Here is a 20,388-nt window from a genome sequence, read left to right on the forward strand (position 1 = left end):
ATGCTATTTTTTAATACAACTGATAATTCAGGTGCTATTATTCTGAACTGATATTGCACAAAAAGTACTGCTAATAATATCTTGCATTTATTTCTTTTAGGGCCACAGAACTATTAAAGTAGTTAACAGATATTTGCCAAATGGTGTCAGGAAAACCTCCTTAGATTTAGTTTTACTTACCCAATCTATTTTATCCACATTCCAATATTTTTTTAAGTCACGGAACTGCATTAGCATCCCCTTCAAGCCCACAACAATAATGCTTGCTAACACACACTGCAGAGACATAAACACAAAGGCCATTTGCAGAGTTGTTAGTGAAAACAAATACTGTTTCTTTAATTTAGCAGTCAATACCATAATTAAATTATAAAAAAACCTGGTAGGTGTTTAGAAAATGGGATAAGCACAGGTATCCTTGTGACAGATGCTAATAGCAACAACCCCTATCCCCTTTTCTTTTGTGAAGGTAATCTACAGGCTACCTAATTGTGAGAAAAATGGCAGAAACCTCAGGACTAGCAAAGACTCTTCCATGCACCACCAGACCAAATACATCCTGCCACAGTCTGAAGGACTCAAAAGAAAATCATCACTCAAATTCTATCCAGTGAAGAATTATAACTCCCCTTCCTCTTTCCCTTCCCCTAGAGAAGGCCTCTAGGGTAAAAGTCCATTAATTTTGAAGCAAAAACATTTATTTTTTTTGTTCTTTGACTCAGGAAGGAGGAGGAGATGGATGAAGAAATCATCTAGAGCCAAAAAGAATGGAGTACAAACCGGTAGACTTACAGTGCATAGACAGGCTGAAAAACATATTAGAAGAGAAATAAATTACCAAGAAAGCAAAAACCAAAAAGTTTTTTTAAAATATGGGGGGGAAAGCCTATAGGAAACTGGTCAAAATTTACCCATAATCCATATAAAAACAAATTAAAGTAGGGAAGAAGTATAGCATAAAAACCAGGACATATTGTGCACCCTTCTTCAAGTGTCCTTACTTTGCATGTATACTATAAAAGGATCTGTGTTTGAAAAGTGAGAACTTTCATGACACCATGTAAACAATAGCACAAAGCAATTTTAAAACATAGTTGAGTTAAAACTTCATGCACATACATGACAGAATTGTGGATAATTTTGGAGCTGTATTTAGCAGCTTTGACATGCCTCTAGTTAAAATTAGCTATTAATTTGTAATACCAAAAGCTAGATACAGCTTATGTGAAAAGATGCCACACTGCTTTGAGGAGTCTTAGCATAGATGCATTCTATGACAGAGATATAAGTTTACTTGATAATCTTTCTGTAATTAAGCTTATATCACTATCTAAAATAATTTGTTTCAAATTTATTTGAAAAGCAAAGTTATATATCATATGCATATCTGAAGAAATATCATTAATCTTCATTAATTTCTACCACACTATATCAATTTACAAATCCACAGCAACCTGGGTGTATATTTTCCATAAGCTGCATGCAAAAAGTAAGTAGAAGAGAAATTCACTTCTGTATGCTTACATGATACCCTGTATATGTAGCTATATATTACTAAAATCTATGTCATATGCTGTCAACTCTCTATTTTATGATTTCAAAATTTTTCATGCCCGTGCTGTTTTTTCAGCCACTGAAATTAAATAGAGCTGTTTTAGAGATTGCACTGTCTTTCCCTGAAAGAAATTGTCATTAGAAAATGTTTGACATCTTAATCTTTACAAAGGATAAGTACCATACCATAGGAAGCCAGTACAACAGAGGTCCAATTGTGTAGATCACCACTAGAATTACTACACAAGAGATAAGGCAAGCCACCTGAAACAATAAATAGGAATTGCAGATCATTCAGTCTAACAACAAAGAAACAACAAAATAAATTGTGAAAAGGATAAACTATAAAATACTTTAGACAAAGTCAAAAATTAGATGTTGAAGGTGTTAGCTATTAATGTATCTGTGGATCATATGGATATAATTTCAATTTTAATCTCTGATTATTACTTTTAACTACAGTGATAACATAGTGAGAGATCTCAACATCTGTGCTTGACCCTGCTGCCAGCACACTGACACACATCAGAGCATCACTTACACACTTGGGTCTTAAATGGAACATGTGTGTGCAATATCTCATCCCAGAAGTTCTCAGCACCCACTGTCATTCTGCAACTTATTTATAGCCATGTTGTACTAAATAACAGACCTGTCATAACACTAAGCAAGAATTATGTATTCTATCATTTTTTCCACAAGAGAAGTCTTCTAACTTCTTTTGTTGGGATTTACACTAAAAGAAAACTACTGTTAAACCAGAAACCACTAACAATTTCATGTTAATATCAGTATTTATTTAAGAAAATGCAGGTACCATTTAAAAATATAGTAAAGAGTAATGCAAGCAATATAAAGTATATAATAATTAATTAATTAATTAATTTATAATAAAATATAACGTAATATAAATGCAGAAAAATAAATGGTCTAATAATTATATATTTCTTCCCAGTATTTATTGTATTAATCTGATGGAAAACTACAGTAAAATTTTATTGTCCTATTGTGCTCTGAGTGCTCACTGACTACTTCTGCTCTTATAAATACACAGTTCAGATTCACAGAAGGTTTTTGATGATAAGTAGACAGATGCTCACTTTATTTTTATATTGATAATATGTTTCTTTACTAAAATAATTAGGTTTCATTTTAAGAGACAAGTTGTTAAAAACAAAACCAGACAAGTTGTTAAAACACTAGAAAATTAAAGTCATGGTGTATTTAAAAATACCCTCAAGAAGGATAGACAGAGTGTTTACATAAAAAGGGACAGAAAATCTGCTGGTAAAGTCACAAGGAACTTTTCCCTCTTTCTGCCTTCATGAAGAAAAATAAAAAAGTGTTGATTCTATTTGAAGGACACTTTTAGTCCATGATAGAGTTCCTCACTTCTGTTTTCTCCATAGAAAATATATCACTGAGGAGCAAGTGACAAAACTGCAATCCAGGTATAGCCAATTAAGGGGAAAAAGGCTGCTCTGTGCCCCTGAAAGGCTCTTTGGATTTCTTTCATGCCCTATGCCAAACTGACTTCCCTCTGTGTTAAAGAGAGGCTTCTTTGTGCCTATGACCTGACCAATATTTATAAGTGATTATCTTCTCATCTCCTCATTCTGCCTGGACAGACACAAAGGAGAGCACTAAGCTGATGTGTTGCTTTCCAGGAAGGCAGGGGAGAGATTGTTATGGATATTAAAATACTCTCATAGTGCTAACTCATAGCCCTACTCTTAAATTTTAGACACAGGCACTGCTATACTGTGAAACCAATGATAAACCAAGCAGATTTCAAATTATAGTGGTTTCTTTTTCCATTTCATGTATTGAATAACCTTTTATGAGGGTCTTTCCCTATATATACCAGAACCAACATGCTCAAATACCCCATATGCCTTCAGGTTATAGGTGTGCAGGTTTCCTCAAATCTTCAGTGTAACAGCCAGTACAACTGTAAATTGTTAATAGATTACAGAAAAGAATGTCTGTGAGGATGACAGCACATTGTATGACATCAAATACAACTAAAATATATGAAATAACTAATAGTTAAATGGTAGCTAAAATATTTGCATATAAATACTTTTCAAGATTATTCTTTGTTAGATTATTCCTTATGATTGAGTTCAGAATACTCTGCAGGCTAATTAGCAAGTATTTAACATGTAGAGTATTGAAGGAAAGCCCTGTATAATTCCTTAACCTTGTGGCATCTGCATGAGAAATAATTGCAAGGCATGGTTGAGGAGAAACACTACCTATGGATTGTATTTAGTCTTGTACCTCATGAACCTTTTCCTTGCAGCTAATTTCCCGTACACAGGCAAGAGAAACAGCTATAAAATGAAAATAGAATCATTGAATTATAGGACTGTTAAGGTTAGAAGAAAGCTTTATGGTCATCAAATCCAACTGTCAGCCCAGCACCACCAAACCATGTCCTCAAGTGCCATATTCACACAATTTTTGAAAACTTCCCGGGATGGTGGCTCTGCCATTACTCTGGGCAGTCTGTTCAAATGCTTTACAACCCTTACTGTGAAAAAAAAATAAAAAAAAAAATCCTGATATCTGATCTTAACCTTCCCTGGATCAGCTTGTTAGTGTTTCCTGTTATCCTGTCACTTGTTACCTGGGAGAAGAGCAAAGAACTCCAAAGGATGTGACAATGACATGGCAGGGTGCTACTGAAGGGCACTTGAGTTTGAGAGGAAGAGGCAATACTGGGGGATGCCCCAGGTGTTTGCCACCTCTCTTGACAACAAGCACAATTTGGACAGATGACAGGCTACAGGGTCACAGTTGTCATTCTCAGCAATTACAGTCCCTTCTTTCCTGAGCTGCTGTAATAACAGCTTGTGGGTCTAGTTTCCTGCAGTAGGAAATAGCAACAAACGTCCTCAAAAATCTAAATGTCATCTCTGTGGGCTCAGTGTACCCTGAGGGATAGGACAAGTACACCATGTCACAAGGCAGGAGCTGGGAGATTGTGGTTTAACACACAGCTCTAAAGATTACTTTCATTTTATTTTGGAAATCAGATAGAAGATAAATTAAATCAGAAAAATGAAATGTGATTTTTTTTTTTCCCCTAAAACTTCAGTTTAGACTGTACCATTAAATCCATTAAACACCATTAGAGGGCACTTTCGTTACAATGCTGACAATTCACATAAGCTGAAAGGGCTTTTATGTAGTTTCCTGCAGTCTGAAAACACAGCTCCTAACTTCTGTGCTGCCACAGACTTTACACTTCATATTGAATGAAAGAGGTAAAAAAAAAAAAAAAATCATAAATGGAACCATTATCTTTCCTAGGAAGTCATCACTGATCAGATGTAATTTCATGCAGATTGTTAAAAATTACAGGGCAGAGTCATTCCCAGGATAGAAGAAAAGGGAGACAAGGGAAATCCAACGGATAAATTAGTACAAATTGCAGTGAGCAGTACCACAGCTTTAAATCTCTGACATACTTCACTCTAAGCCCTTACCTGTGTTTTGGCACCTGTGCTGTATAACAGTGCCGTCCTTCCCATGGCTGCAGCACTTGGGATGCAAAAGAAAAATGATGGAATCACGTTGCTGAGGCCATGAGCCAAAAATTCCTGCAAAGTTGTCAAATAGAAGATGTTTTTTCCTATTGTTCTGTCATTTCAATGTGTCTTGCCAACAAAGGAGTCCCCTATGTAAATATTAGCAATGATAAAGGATGGACACATTTTTGAGGGGAAAAAATCCCCCAGGTACATGACAGAGGGTTTCCCAACAGTATAGATCTTCTCACCACTCAGAACTAGTTTGAATGATAGAGCTGTTGAACCAGATTCATCAAAAGTAGGATGGACATTCTGTTCACAGAATAAATGCTATTGTAAATTGTTCAACAAAGATATTTACATCCCCATGTCTGCTTTTAACTGGCCAGAGCCCCAAGTCCTGGTGTCTGGAAACTGTCCAATCATTTCTGGTTAATGGCTCAGTGGAAAAAGACAGCCACTGATTTCTCTTCCTTTAGAGCATGTTTTAGTGAAGGTGAAGTGTGGTAGCCATACTATATTCATGCTGCCTTTCATCACAAATGTATTTGGTGCTTGTTCACAGTCAAAATGCAGACATGTCTGAACAAAGATTTGTAGAAGTGGAGAAGCCACCTTGTATGTGCAGCCTAAGAAGGAGGAAAATGGTAGATGTAGGAAAATGGTGCTGTATCCAGCCAGTAAACCAGCACACAAGTTTGTCTTCACAGCACAGAACAGCACCCCCTTAAAATTTACCCCTTACAGCCTCACACACCGCCATGCCAAGCACTGTGCCTGGCCCCTGAAGGCAGTACAGCCACACCACCTCACTGCTCTCCTCCCACAGAGACTTTGCTCTTTTGCTCCCTTATTTAATGCAGACATACACAGAGTTTCCAAGACTTCAGTAATGAAGCTGGGTAAGCTATAAGACTTCCAAAGGTGCAGAAAGACACACAGGTTGCTGTGTTCCATGGAGTGCCTTGAGACAAAGCAGCATGTCACCCTGGAGTCTGGCCTGCACTGAGCTCAAAGCATTCTCCCTCTGCTCCACAGAAACATGGCTCTGAAGCATCAATAGAAATTCATGGCCCAGTGTAATCCAACTGATAAACATTTTAGAGACCTGAACAGACAAGACTGTCCCCACTGTGTTTTCCAATGACATAAGGGTTGTGAAGGACAGGACCTGGTGTAGCAAGACCAACCTGTCTAGATAGGGTGTTCAAAAAGACCTCCAGCTGCAAAACAACTGTTCTTCATTCAAACCTGTGTCATTTATCCCAAGCCACATAACATAAAGGTGGAGGCAACATTTACAGCCCACAGTACTAGTGCCAGTTATCTGAAATTGAGCCTTTCTTACCACAGTGCTTAAATTAGCATCTCCATGGATTTCCAGCTGGCTTGGAGTTACCCCCCCACCATGACAAGCAATGTGGTAGTGTAGAGATGGCCCACTGTTATTTAAGCATGTCTCCTGCAAAGTGAAACTCGGAACAGAAAGCTCCTATGGCTGTAAATTTGGCAGCACTCTCTGAACTCATCCAGCTTCTTAGACACAAATAAACCATTATTTCAGATAAGACTTCTACTTTGCATAAGTATGAGTAATTTCTTAGTATAACATGAGATAAGTCCTGGGGCTATAAGTACTTTCTTTTGTTTTAGAAGTGCTTTGTTTCATTAATTGGTGGCTGATTTAACATCATAGCTTGTCTATAAGAGCTCAGCTGCCAAAGGAGAAGCTATCTCATCTTAAAGCATAATACCCAAATGCTGCACTGAATGTAGCATTACAAGATTATCCTGAAGGATGAACTTCCCCAAAAGGAGCAGTTCAATCAATGAAGGCATTCTGCAGAGATAATTTGGACAAAATTTGTGAGTTACTGTAAACACTAGAAGGTGTCAAGATGCTACATGGAACATAACTTTTCCTCCTGGGCATTCCTCTGCAATACTTTCCCCAAATGGTGAGGTGATTTCAAGGCTCAGTGACACTAAGGAGAGAGAGCTTTACCTGGTTGTCATCCACATTGTATTTAAACTTTTTAGCAGAGCCTTGAGCAAGGGCTAGTGAGGCAACATAACCAACCAGTGCCACTCCAAAAGCTTCAGTGACTACTTCAGGCAGGACATTCATGGGTGGTGCTTTTGGTGATGGCAACCTATAAAAAATAAAGACAGTCATTTTTGCAAAACTTGATATATAATCACTACATACCTACAATTTATGTGAATACCAGAGAAACAATCTCTGCAGGAACAGCTAATTTTTGTATTACTTGTAAGGTGACTTCATTTCAATATTTTAAATTAATACTATTTCAGTCTGCTGGGAACAGCAGAAGAGAATTTGTAGAAGATGAAAGAGTTTCAGATCGAGTATGCAACTTGAAAACTTCAATTTGAGAAATTATAAAGAAATGTTGATGAATTAACACTTAGCTCTGTTTTGGTCTCAGATTCATAGCATGCTCTAAATACTTAAAAACCATATTCTTTCTCAAAATGTCCCTTATTTTATTTCTTTCAGTGCAAGCTGCCACACGTGTTCATGCTGTCTTGGACTTGTACTTTGTGGAATTTAGGGAAACCCTGCTATATCCAAGCAGGAAATTACACAACAGCTGCGCTCTTCCATACCAACCTGTAGAGTTTGAACATTTTGTCTGACAACTAATCTAATTTCTCTTTCTAGCTAATTATATAGATTTTTTTTTTTTTTTGCCTTCTTTTCAAGGTCATGGAGGAAAGTGTATCATTAACTATAGTAAAAATGTTCTTTTCTAGATTAAGCATAATTAAATCTTTCACATTTTCTAAGAAATCACATTTTCTAAAATTACTGTGTGGGTGGAGAGGAATGAAGTGTAGCAATCTACAAATCTTATCTCACTGGAAATCCCTTCTGCTACAATAACCCAAGGCAACTCTCAAAAAACCAGGTTGCAATAATCTTGTACAGAGTGTCCTGCCCTCCTGTCATACATCATCAAGTACTTAGTACCTACTTTTTATTCCACAAAGCAAGAACTAGCTATGAAAATGTACAAGAATGCATTTCTGTGATGATATCTATGCACATATAACTTGTTAACATGGGATTGAATTGTGAGAGAGTATCTGAGGAGACAGGAAACAAACAAAATAGATTTTTTCCATTTTGTATTTCAGGAACTGCTTTGACCTTTTCAGAGACTGTTCTCAGAAATAAAAATATTTAAAAGCCACAAGTTAATAAAACCCACATTACCCTTTAGGAATATTTCCCACAACTTCTATCCTGTAGACATATTCCATATCAGCACAGTAGCAAGCAATGGATGTAGCAATTATCTATTGATTCAAAGAGAAAAAGATGTTATTATTTCTGTTGTTTCTGACATGGTCCCTATTATTGCCATACCTAAGCACATAAGCACGTGGCACTTTTCATGCATTTATCCTTAGATCCATACAGTAAATCATCAGTCATCAGGAAAGTTATGATATTTTTTTTTTCAGATGTGGAAAAGAGTCAAAAGAAACTAAGATTTGGACACAATAATGCCATAATAAAGTGAGACTAAAGTGCAGTTTGTACTTTAGGTTCAAACTCTTTTCAGGTATTTCAAATGAGATGAACACACAAATCCCAATAGAACAGACTTCCAGTCTACAATCCTTAGTTTGCTGGTACATTTTATCCAGTATTTTTAAAATACTGGACCAGGACCACACTACCTCCTTTTCCCAGCATTTTGCCCTTGTAAATATTTTCTTTCCAGTAACAGAAGAGCAATTCAATAATATACCCTGAAAACCAGCTGTCCTTCTTACTTCTTATTTTCTTTTAGAGGTCCAGAGAAAAACAGAAACTTTCTGATGCTGATCTGCTGCTGATCATTTGACTACAGCTTAATCCTTAAGGCAGGGTTTGTAATGCAATTGCTAATTTCAACTTAGTCTATACTATGTTAAAGGAAAACTGTTAGTAAAATGACAGAAAGCAATAGCATAACTATTTAACTTCGTCATAGATAAATAACAAGAAACATCTAAGGCACAACTACCCAGCACAAGAGTTGCCTGGAGTTACAATGTGCCAGTTACTTTTTTATTTTCTTTTCCAAACTTCTTAGACTTTGACTAGGCTTTGTGTCCTTGTGATTATGTAAAAAGTAGCAAACATATGAAAAATATTATACAAATTGGGAGCTTATGTAATTTCTTTCTTAATTATCAAGCCAAACTATTTCCTGTTCTTACAATTAACTTACAGCCATGAAGCTGTCTGTTTAATAAGTGGCAGGTGTGGGTGTGGGTAACTATAGACAGGACAGTAAACTTCAGCAGATTGAGCCACTGAAAGCTTTGTAAGAAAAAGCCTGATACACAATTTTGTACTTACCAAAAGTAGATCGATGGGAAGGACAACTTTAATGTTTCTGTGAAATTTCTCATTCAGTTCTTTTACTAGAACAAGTACCACAATGCTCAGCAAGGAGAGAAGTAATGCCTCCAACTGAACTGTCCTGATATTCTCAAACACATAGGCATAAATCTACAGTGAACAGCAAATAACAATCACAGATCAAAAAGTATATTCTGGGTCACATGCCATGGCACCTTCTCACAACTTCAGACAAATAATGAGAGCTGAATCAATACTGCAGGAGCTGAGTCATTGGACAAGTTTTTGTCCTGTATTTTAGATTTTACAAGGAAGAAAATCACCAATCCTATGGAGTTTTGAAAACTCACAAAAATTTGCAGTGACTATTTTTATATATTAATTTACAAATTTCTATTGGTAGAAGCAGGCTAAAAAATTCCAATTAATGTGATATGTTTCCTTTTCTTATTCAGTCTCATTAAGCTCAGTGTGATAAATGAGTGTTGCATAAAAATGCTGAGAAAAGTTTCTTGCACAAAGGTTTATTTGTAGTGCCACAGCATATAAAGTCCACCAACACTAGTAGTAAAAGTTATTTCTGAGGAAAAAAAAAATTAAAATACAGAAAAGAGGGGGAAAGAGAAGGAGAGGAAAAAGAAACAGGAAAGAAAAATGCAGTAGAGGCTGGATGGGAAGAGTTACAACAAGAATATTCCAAGATGAGCATCCTCTTCAGGGCATCCTCTGCAATCTGTGGGTCATTTTCCCAGAGTAAAGTTTTTCCAGAGTAATTTCAGGAGGGCATCCCCAGTCTCCCCGTTGGCTGCTCTTGCCCCTGACCCAGTGCTCCATGCAGCATGGTCTGCCCAGGTCCAGCTGCTGCACACACTAAAGAGTTGCCAAGCTTGCATACATATGTTGCTGGTTATTTAAATAACTTAAGTTATCTGCTTAGCCCTGTTTGTTTCCTTTTCTGCTGACTGCAGGGTTGAGAGGGAAAGAGGACACCAGGCAAGAGCTATGGAGCTGTGAATGGGAATACTTCAGCTTTTCAGCAGTTAGTATGTGCTGCAATAACCTGGAAAACAGGTTAGAAAAATGTAGTTCAGTCTGTGATGAACAAAGGAAATATGGTGAGGAATTATGAGGAGCAGGAATAGATGACCAACAGTGAGGAGCAACAGGGGTCTTTGATGATAAATACAAGGTTATAAGTAACAGACTCAGAAGAATTCAGTTGCCTTTGCACAGATGACACAGTGACCTGTAATTTTTGCTCTACGCTGAATTTGTTCAGCAAATAAGGCATAAATCAGTATGGTACTAGATTAACAGAAAGTAATGAAAAAAAAAAAAAGTGTACTGAAACAGTTAGAAGGGTGAATAAAGTTAGAGAGAACATCTATCCTGGTAAATAAAGAAATCAGGAGATCTTATCACAACTTATTTTCAGGCCTCATGAAGAAAAGCAAGTCTGTTGCCTGAAAGAAAAGCCAGACATAAAAATGGATACAATACACATCCTTACTAAAGCTGTAAGGGAAAAAAAAATAAGATAGGCTTAGTCCCTTGAGTTTTCTGCATTTAAATTCTATTGTGGACCCTGAAATATAAACCATGGAGAGAACAGAAGTTAAGATTAGGATCATCACAAGTAACTTTTTTTTTAAAATCCAGCATAAAGGATAATAAAATCAAGCAAGTGAAGCTTGAAATAATAATAGTAACATTAAAAAAAAGAAGTGTTTTCTCTGGCAGTGACTAAGACCACTAAAATAAATCAAAAGTGAGACTTGTAGTTTTATCAAAATAAAGAATAATAATTTTCTGCTCCAGAGAACTTATTCTCAAGTACAGATATAATGCTAACAAGTTTTGACAGTTTGGAGGTTAAATTTATATTAATTTATATTAATTTTATATTAATTTATATTTGGAGGTTATATTCATATTGTTCAGGTAAATGTACTAGAAAAATTATCTTAGGAAAGAACTCTGTTCCAGCAGAAAGGTAATCAATGTGAGGCTAAAATTTATTTCTACTGTTCTGATTCTGTCACTCATTGAAGGGGGATGCTCATATTGAAGAATGAGTAAATCAAAATAACTTCTTGATTTTTTTTCTCTCTGAGAATACTTTTATAATCTAGAAAGAGAAAAAAACCCAACCTAAACATAGTTCAGAAAAGTAAAACTCCTCATAAAGAGGAAATTTAGCCCTTGGAGTTTTGATTAAGGATGCACAATATAACCCAGCACAAACATTTCTCAGAAACCCAGAAAATATTTTAAAATCAACTTGTTAGGTAATATGATCTAGATATGTATGTCTGAAATCTGAAGAAATGGCAATTAAACCACAGTCTTTAACCACATATTGGCCCACTGTAATCAGAAAATATGTGGACTGTATCTTAAGTGACTTGGGACTAGATCTGTACCCATAATTTTCCAAGAATGCAATTTCAAGAGGGCACAGGACTTGGCTCAGTGCCCAAACAGAAGCTGTGACTAATTAAGACAAAAGGAGGCAATCTGGAGAGCTGTGCCCACAAACTCACCAAAGACTGAGCTAGATCTAAGGTGAAGTGGCAAGAAAAGGGAAAAAATGGGTTGATTCCTACTTGCTGAAGTCAGAGAGATGGGATTTGTTCTGAAATGAATTCTGGCTATTAAAGTGTCAGTGTTAGCTATCTCTGTTCAGGGCATCAAATCTAACTTTCCTAGACAAAGTGAGACAAAGGACTGAGTGAATAAGTAAAACTTAAGTGAAGAAATATACACAAGCTTCAACAATTTTTGTCTTTCAAACTGAGTAATAAAGACATTTTTATTTAATTTTAAAAATACATAGCTAAATCTTGTAAACCTTTGCCATAGGTTTTTCAGACTTTGCAAGAAAATCTTTGTATGAACTGCCTAGTACATCTTTTGGTGTTTCTTTGAAGTTGTACCTTTCTGTATGTAGTATACATCAGCCAATAAATGAAAAATATTGGGATTACCAACATTTTGTAGCTCATTCAATATCAGTAGCCCAAACAACCCTATTCCCAAAGTGTCTGTAGTTCACTAAAGCAATTCTGGCAGTAATATGTTAATATTAAATTAATTACTGCATTAGACTAAAGAGCTTCCACTGACTAGTTGGTTCCTGGGTAATCATTTTCTGAAAATGTAAAAACACTCAATTCATGGTCTGACCAGTGAAACAAGGAGACCCTTTCACAAGAAAGAACAGGCATGTGGCTCTTAACAGGAATGTGATTAACATACAGCATAGACATCTCTTTAAACTGTACATTTTACATGGTATCCTGTCCAGTCAGTTTCTGTACTCATCAAGGTCAAACCATAAATCCTAAATCTAAATACATAAAGGTCAAGCTTGCAATAGCATTGGCATCTGATTCAAAAGAAGTATTTACAATTGTTTTAATCTAAAATGTAAAGTTCAGCATTTCACATGTTTAGATGATGCACTTACAGATATTATTTGGAAATGAGGCAGCAGAATTTAGCTTGATACTGCAGTGTACAAAGCAATCTTTGTCATTATATAATTCAAAATATTTTTAAAATCAGCATTAATATATAAATTGAGCTGTTTGCCTCTTGTGGTTTTAGTTTCATTGCTAGTTTTCTGTAAAGATTCTTAATAGAACCTATGTGACAATATTATGAGCAACCTGGACTTTTTGGTAATCAATGCAAATTTGGACCTAAGTGAAACAAGTAATATTTGAGCTTTGCACAAATATATATACAGACAGTGAATGTGTGTTTTCTCATGGGAAATCATCAGTTTTGAGGTGATATTGAACATTGTAATGGTTTATATTCTAGAAAGGGTGTGTATTTCGATGTATTAATAAAATGCTCTGAGTTCTTTTTTTCTTAATGTCTACATGAAACCCCAAAAAATTAGCTCTAAAATGTGTATAGAGGCTGAAGAAAACAAAGGAATTAAAGGAACATGTTATTTAACACAATACATTTTAAGAATGGACAACTTAATTTCATTTTCAAAAATATTTCATTCTGATGTTTGTAAAATGTGTCACACTGGAGGGAAAATGTACAGAGAAATACTGTAAGCTGTATAGGTAACTGGAAAAAAAGGAGTGAAAAGAAAGAACTGATAGCAGAACATGAAGGTTTGGGGTTTTTTTCAGAATTGCAGCAAAACCACACAAGGATTTTGTAACAGACTTGCAACACAGCCACAAAAGACCCCATTTTGCAAGGCAAGTTTCTTTCATAGAGGTTCATTTTGCAGTGTTGTATTTTCTCAGAAGCATGTGGAAAGAGAAATATATCTATACACAAATAAGGGGCAAATACAAGTATGTTCTTCCTTTTTCAGATGCTGAGTAAAACTTGAAAATCTTGTTTTCCCTTGCCAAGTTAGATCTCACATGCATTATTCCCTCACTGCTTTTCTTCTTCACCTTCACTTTTCCATTTACAAAATACCAGCTGATGCTGCATTGTGCAGCTCAACTGATAAGTGACAAACTATGTACAGGGAAAACAAAATTTAATAAGTTACATAACCTATGTGTAAACACAAAAAAACCCCATAGGCTCAAGGCCAGTGTACTAGATTTGTTCTCCATATGCAAAGTTCCTTTCTATGTATTTAACCATGATCTCACATGCTATAAAGAATTCATTTCACTGGCTTGCTATACTTGCAACTCTCCTATCACACTTTATTAAACATTCTTATTCTTGCTTTGCCAACCCAAAGGCTGCCTGAGGCAAAGCAATTGGTTTTGTGAGTGGGAGGTGTTTTGGAGTGGACAAAGAAAAGAAAATGTAACCAAAAGTACCAGTCTTTGGATTTTGAGAATTTGAAGTAAAGAACATGTCCAGAGAGACATGCCAAAGTTGCATTTCTTTGGCATGTCTACATGTCTCTCTAGATACATGTGCAAATTACCTTGTATCTAATTAATATAATTTTCACATAAAACTACAACCACAGAAGAAAATTATTGTTAAAGTCTAGCTCTGGTGCTTTTGACTGAGATACTGGAGATTCTTAAGGTAATTCATAAGTCTGAACATACACCAGAAATATTTTAAAATACTTATATAAAAAAATTTCCCCTTTTTTATTATTCTTTCAAGTTGCACAGAGTAGATTTTTTTTGTCATTTATTTTCACACAATTTACAGAGCAATTCAGAACCTTAAAAAAAATCAGGAAAATTTTTCTCTGGAATATGTTCAAAGGGGTTTGATTTCAAAAGGGAAGAAAAAGGCAAAGAACTTGTTTCAAATGCATTAAAAATACAAGGGATAAGGGAATAGATTTCTTTCAGAGCATTTGAATGACTCATTTATGATATCATCAGCACACCAAGGTGGAAATACTTCTTCATATCACTGCTGTTCTTTATTATGGCTCATAATGTATATTTTGATTATGCCTTGGCTGCAGTACTTAGCACCAGTCATCTCTACAAGATGACAATATTCCTATATGTAAGTATAGTTTCCATGGAAACACCGTGAAAAAGAGGCCATTCACATTTTATATTAAGAACCATTTATGAAAAGGTTTTTAAATAATGAAAAAAATTAGGAACAATTTTTAATACTCTAAAAAGCCAACTGACCACTCATAAAAATAGCTGTGACACTTTTAGGGATCTACAAGATAAATGGATAAATTATTTGTGTTTACAACATGCTCCTAATTTTCATTAATAAATTGGTCCTTTAAAAAACTTAACCAGTTAATTATCCATTAGAAAAGCTATCAAATTTATAAAATACTATGAAAAAAAACATTCTAAAAAGCAACATCTTCTAATCAAGATTTCACATCAACAAATTTTCCAAATGAAAGGAAAAAATAAAGCACATAGTAGGGGCACAAAAACATAGTCAGTGCTTTTAAAAATTTTTTCCTAATTTAGTGACTGACTAGATGAAGTCTCAGTATCAGTGCAATGTGAATATCACCTCAGCAAGTAGATACAGTTTTATTATGAGCAAAATATCATTTTGACAGGTACTGTTGTAACACTCATAATGCCAAGAGATTATGCTCACAGCACTGAAACTCAGGCTTGCTGCAATAAGTAACCATCAAGAATATGCTTGTGACTTTTGTGTAATAAGATTATACAGCTTTGCTCTTTAAGATTTCAGTCAAAAATATGTCCTTTCCAAGGGCTGTGACTGTACCAGGTGCTTTCACATGATACAGGTGGGAAAACACAGTAGCAGCAATACCCACTGTGGGCCAAGGTGGGGAACAAAGGGTGATCAGTCATCCCTGGCAGCCCTGGGACATTCCCTGCCTGAGCTGGAGCCCGACTAGAACAGCACCATTGTCACCGAAGTTTTGGAAACAGTTTCCAAATGTTTTGGAAACTCCTGTAGCTGCCAACCTGGGTTATGGCCAGGGTGGAAACCAACTGATGATTGAAGCAAATCTGCTTGTGTCCCTTACACAAGAGTCCTAAGTGAGGCTTTCTGAGCCCTTGGGGCCACAGTGGGCAGTGCCAGCACCTCCCTCTGGGGTGTGGGACACCTCTCAGAGCTCATGAGCCCTTAAGTGTGTGATTCTCAAAAGGCCATCACTTAGGGTGAAGCCTGGGCTGATGCACACACACACAAACTCCTCGGGGTGCAGCCCCTGCCTGCTGAGAAACACTCAGGCATCTGCCATGAGTACATCCCTGATGCCAAGGGGAGTTTTTGATAAGCACCTTTACACTCACAGACAGACATGTATACATCTGTGCCTGTGTGCATGTGAAATTATTATGTGTGAATGTTGCTATCATGAAACTGTAATTGAATAACTGCTATGCTTATTAAAAAATCCCATTTAATAACTTCATAAATGTTAAATTACTTAATGATTAAATTCTGTTAAACCATTTTGCACACCTTATTTTTTGTATCCATATCCTTTGCACCCTAATCCCTTTTCATCCTCAGTCTCCATGTAATCCATTCCAAATTGATACTACAATTTTCCTATGAATGCTTCATCCTTGGAGTGAGTGAACCTTGCCACTGAACTCTGTTAAAGTCACAATTTCCTAAGTTCATATTAAGCTCATACCTGTTTTTTGCCAATACTTCTGATGGTGATGCTTTAAGAAGCCTAACCACTCATTTGCAACAAAACTGCATGAAATGCTTTTTATAAAAATTACCTTAAAGCTGTCCACTTGCTGTGTTTATTACAAAGTAGTAGCATGTCATAAAATAATAAATAACATATCTAGAGTAATTTTTGCATAGTCAATGCACAAATCATGGGTCATTTTCCTTTTACCACAATGATGGTCAGATTCATTCAGCAGCATATGAAGAAAATATGCTTAAATTTATATTTTTATTCCTTCTACTTGCTGACCAAGAGAGAAACTACCCTCCCTGTATGAGTGTATGATGACTCAGGATAATAAATGGAATTATTGATGCCCTAACAAACATATTTTAAATGAATTATTGTACCCATTCCTGCTAGTTCTCTATCAGGTTTTCCAAATCTCTTCTTACAGTTAAAGCAGGATGAAGATTCATCTTTAATTCTTTCACACACGTGCATAACAAATTCCATACTCCTACAAAGAGACAAATAGTGCATATAATAAAATGTTAGCTAATGAAGTAACCCATCTCTTTCACTGAACTCACATGAAAAAATGCCAGTGGTCCTGACATATATGGCACTTTCATTCCCAGCAGATACTTCACTTGTGAAGTCACAACGTGTGTAGCTGCTCCTGTTGTCATCGCGCTTATCACGGGCTCTGTCAGCAGGAAAGTGGCACTGCCCAGCTGCAGCATAAACATCACTACCTGGAAGGCAAACACAGGAGGATCAGCAGTTACTACATCATACAATATGTTAAAATGAAATGCAGCTTCTTGGTGATAGGACAATGTGTCAGAGTCCTTTTAATAATTTATAAGGTAAGTGAGCTAAAGATACAAAGCAAAAATCCTTTGGAAGACAAATATAGTTGAGAATGGAACCCACTGAAGTTCTGTGGGTTTACCTGCACTATTTTACTCACCAGTTTACCAGACTCTAACACTGGTTTAGTAACAAAAGCAGACTCAGAGAAACTCTAAATATTCTCTCCTGCTCAAATAGATGAGCACAATAAACACCATAAAAAACATCAACTCAATTCTGCAACAAGAAGTATAGCAACTCAAAAAGTGAGGCTACTTCTGTTACTTTTTCCTGTTCACTGCTATCCAGCCTAAATGGGCCAAGAGCCATATCTTGGTCCAGCTTTCTGGTTGCCATAATGTCACTATCAGGATTCCCAACATTAGTCATTTCAACAGACACCAAATTTGTGAGGTGCTCTAGAGACTCTTGTGGTGAGACCTCTAATCCAGGAATTTAAACTACAGCAGGAACTACAACTGTTGGAGGTATTGATGTGTTCAACTGTTTGCTGCCCTTCTCCTGGACTTGGAACATTCTTTCTCTCCAAAGTATGAGATTTGGCAACTCTTAATTCTTTGAACAAAGTTGTTACGTGACTACAGCTGCTACTGTGGTTTACATAACACTTAAAGCTTTTCTGAACCACATTAAGTTGCACTGACATTATCTCCCCTCAGAATGAGTTTTGCAGTTTCTTACCTCAATGGTCTTTTGCATTTGCTGTTCTTCTGCCTGAAAAGTTACATGCTCTTGGTGCAGAGTTATTTGTCATAATGCTTTCTAAGAGGTTCATTTTGTGCTTACCATACTAAATACCATCATTTTGGGATATATTCAGTCTCCCTTACCTTTTTTTTCTTTTCTTTTTTTTTGTTTTCCTGAAGCTAAAACTGTAATTTTCAGATGTTATCGTTCTTTATGCCTAAACACCATTCATGTTCTCACCAAAAAGCTCACTTGTATGCAGTGAACTTTGGGCATAGTACCACAAAAGAAACAAAAATATCAAAATAAGTAGGTTTTAATTTACCATAAAACCTCTAGTGAGCAATATCCTCTTCCATTTGAGAGAATAAATCTGAGATTTTTTTTTCTACTTCCCACTAATAGCATGTAAATTGCTCTTTACTATGAGCAATTGGAACATTGATTGCCATTCAAGATTGGACTCCAATAATGATAATTACTATATACCCTCAGTGAGTAGTAATTTAGTTATTCAGGCCTAAAACTGATAATTACTAATTTCAGATAGTTTGTTTAGCTGTTTGTTCTGACAGTGTGCTAATATATTTTAAACATTGTTCACGGTAGCAAAGTTCAAGAAGAATTAAATTCTTCCTTCCCTAGTGAATTTTTGTTTGTTTTCTAAGATTGGTTTCTATTGTCTGAATATGAAATTTCTAACTGTGTAATAGCTTAGTTTCCAGGAAATTTGATATTTATTTAGCCATGGAATCAAAACCACAGAGACAATTCTGTGTACTATATAATATCACAGAGAAATATTAGTTACTATTAGCATTTCAGAGAAAGTTGTTATTGTGAGTTACAGCAAAATGATTGCTGAGCTTAGAAACTTCAGCACCACTCTCAGATCTAATTTTTGGATTTTACTTTTTTTTTTTTTTAATCTTCAGCATTTTAAGAGGATGCTTCACAGGTACTAGCTAAAACACATTTCAAACACAGTTTTTGTTGCTTGCATGTAACTGTAGGCTATGTAAAATACATGCAAACCATGAGTATGGTTTCAATTAGACAATTCCTGTAGCCACTCAGTTAAACAAGCAACAGCCTGCACTTGCTCCCCTCTCCTTACTGCAGAAGGTAGCTCAGGACTTCATGAGTATTTCCTACTCTTCATTCACATGATATTTAAATAAATTTGATGTGCACCCATATGTCTTCCATGGAGAAGATCTGAAAATGAAGCAACCAGAACAGGAAACATTCTGGGTGGAGGGTGTAAATTTCAGCATAAACTGGTATGAGAAGCTCATGTTGTCCTTGCAACATGAGTAATGTACAGAAACTGCTTGGATCATGAGGAGGAAAAAAAGTTTTGAAACAAGCCTCCCCAAATCTAGTTGCATGAGAGTTTTCTTGACAGATAAAATTATTAGCATTCACACAGGCCCAGACTGACTTTACAATTCTCCCTCCATGCTGGGCTACAGCCATTTAAGCTTGGCTGCCACTGCATTTTGAATAAACACCATTTGAAATTTAGCTAAGGCTGACACCACTCCATTGCATTAGATTGCATTATGTCATAAAATCTTTCACCCAGTAACACTGAACAAACTGTAGAAAGTTCAATATTCTTAAAGAAATGTCTAACAATCTGCTTTATCTTGGCTGCTGGTTGTGATGCTCATTTTTTCAGGTCTTCCACTATATTTTCTGGTATATTTTATGATTTTTTTTCATTCCTGATGCAGACAAAGTACAGAGAAAAGTGACAGTAAAGTTCTAGAACAGAAAAAAAATTTTTTTTTTCTTTTTATTATTTGTCATAATATTGAGATTTTCTTGAACTGTAAAAGAAACTTTTCACATATTTTAGAACTGTATCCATAATTTTTAAGTTTTAAGAATTTAGTACCTAGAGGATAAAAGCAGCTTTCAAGGAAAGAATATACACAGTATAAAAATAGTGTGAAAGGCACTTGTCTATTGTTTATTTGTGTGGCATTTTCAGTACATAATACCATGTAAAAAGGCTCATTAAGAAGTAACTTTCTTGAGATGAATTTTACTTTTTCCAGGTATACATTCTTGAATAAATTTGTGTAAATGAAATTGAGGCCTTTCAGAGAAAATAATATAAGATAAAGTGAGGGAAAACAGCAGCCTTGAGTTAATGCACAATAAAGGAGAAAAGATCATGGAAACAAGGTATAGCATGAAGTGATTAGACAAAAGTGATGGAAGATGTGATTTAAAAAAAAAAATAGAAAAAAAAAAGTAAATTTCAAATTGGAAAAAAA

At 35.7% G+C, this 20,388-nt stretch overlaps 1 protein-coding gene across 1 annotated transcript in view; it reads right to left on the minus strand.

Moving 5' to 3' along the window:
* SLC26A7 (solute carrier family 26 member 7) overlaps nucleotides 1–20,388 on the minus strand; it is a 65,488-nt gene that overhangs the window by 24,125 nt on the left and 20,975 nt on the right. Inside the window, exons 4-10 of the mRNA XM_056484300.1 lie at nucleotides 17,128–17,292; nucleotides 9,472–9,624; nucleotides 8,335–8,417; nucleotides 7,099–7,246; nucleotides 5,049–5,162; nucleotides 1,741–1,818; nucleotides 181–276 (exon numbers count right to left, since the gene is read on the minus strand). Coding sequence (XP_056340275.1) covers nucleotides 181–276; nucleotides 1,741–1,818; nucleotides 5,049–5,162; nucleotides 7,099–7,246; nucleotides 8,335–8,417; nucleotides 9,472–9,624; nucleotides 17,128–17,292 — 837 coding nt within the window. The remainder of the gene's footprint in view (nucleotides 1–180; nucleotides 277–1,740; nucleotides 1,819–5,048; nucleotides 5,163–7,098; nucleotides 7,247–8,334; nucleotides 8,418–9,471; nucleotides 9,625–17,127; nucleotides 17,293–20,388) is intronic.

This window comes from Oenanthe melanoleuca, chromosome 2 (assembly GCF_029582105.1).
Source record: "Oenanthe melanoleuca isolate GR-GAL-2019-014 chromosome 2, OMel1.0, whole genome shotgun sequence".
Lineage (NCBI taxonomy): Eukaryota > Metazoa > Chordata > Aves > Passeriformes > Muscicapidae > Oenanthe > Oenanthe melanoleuca.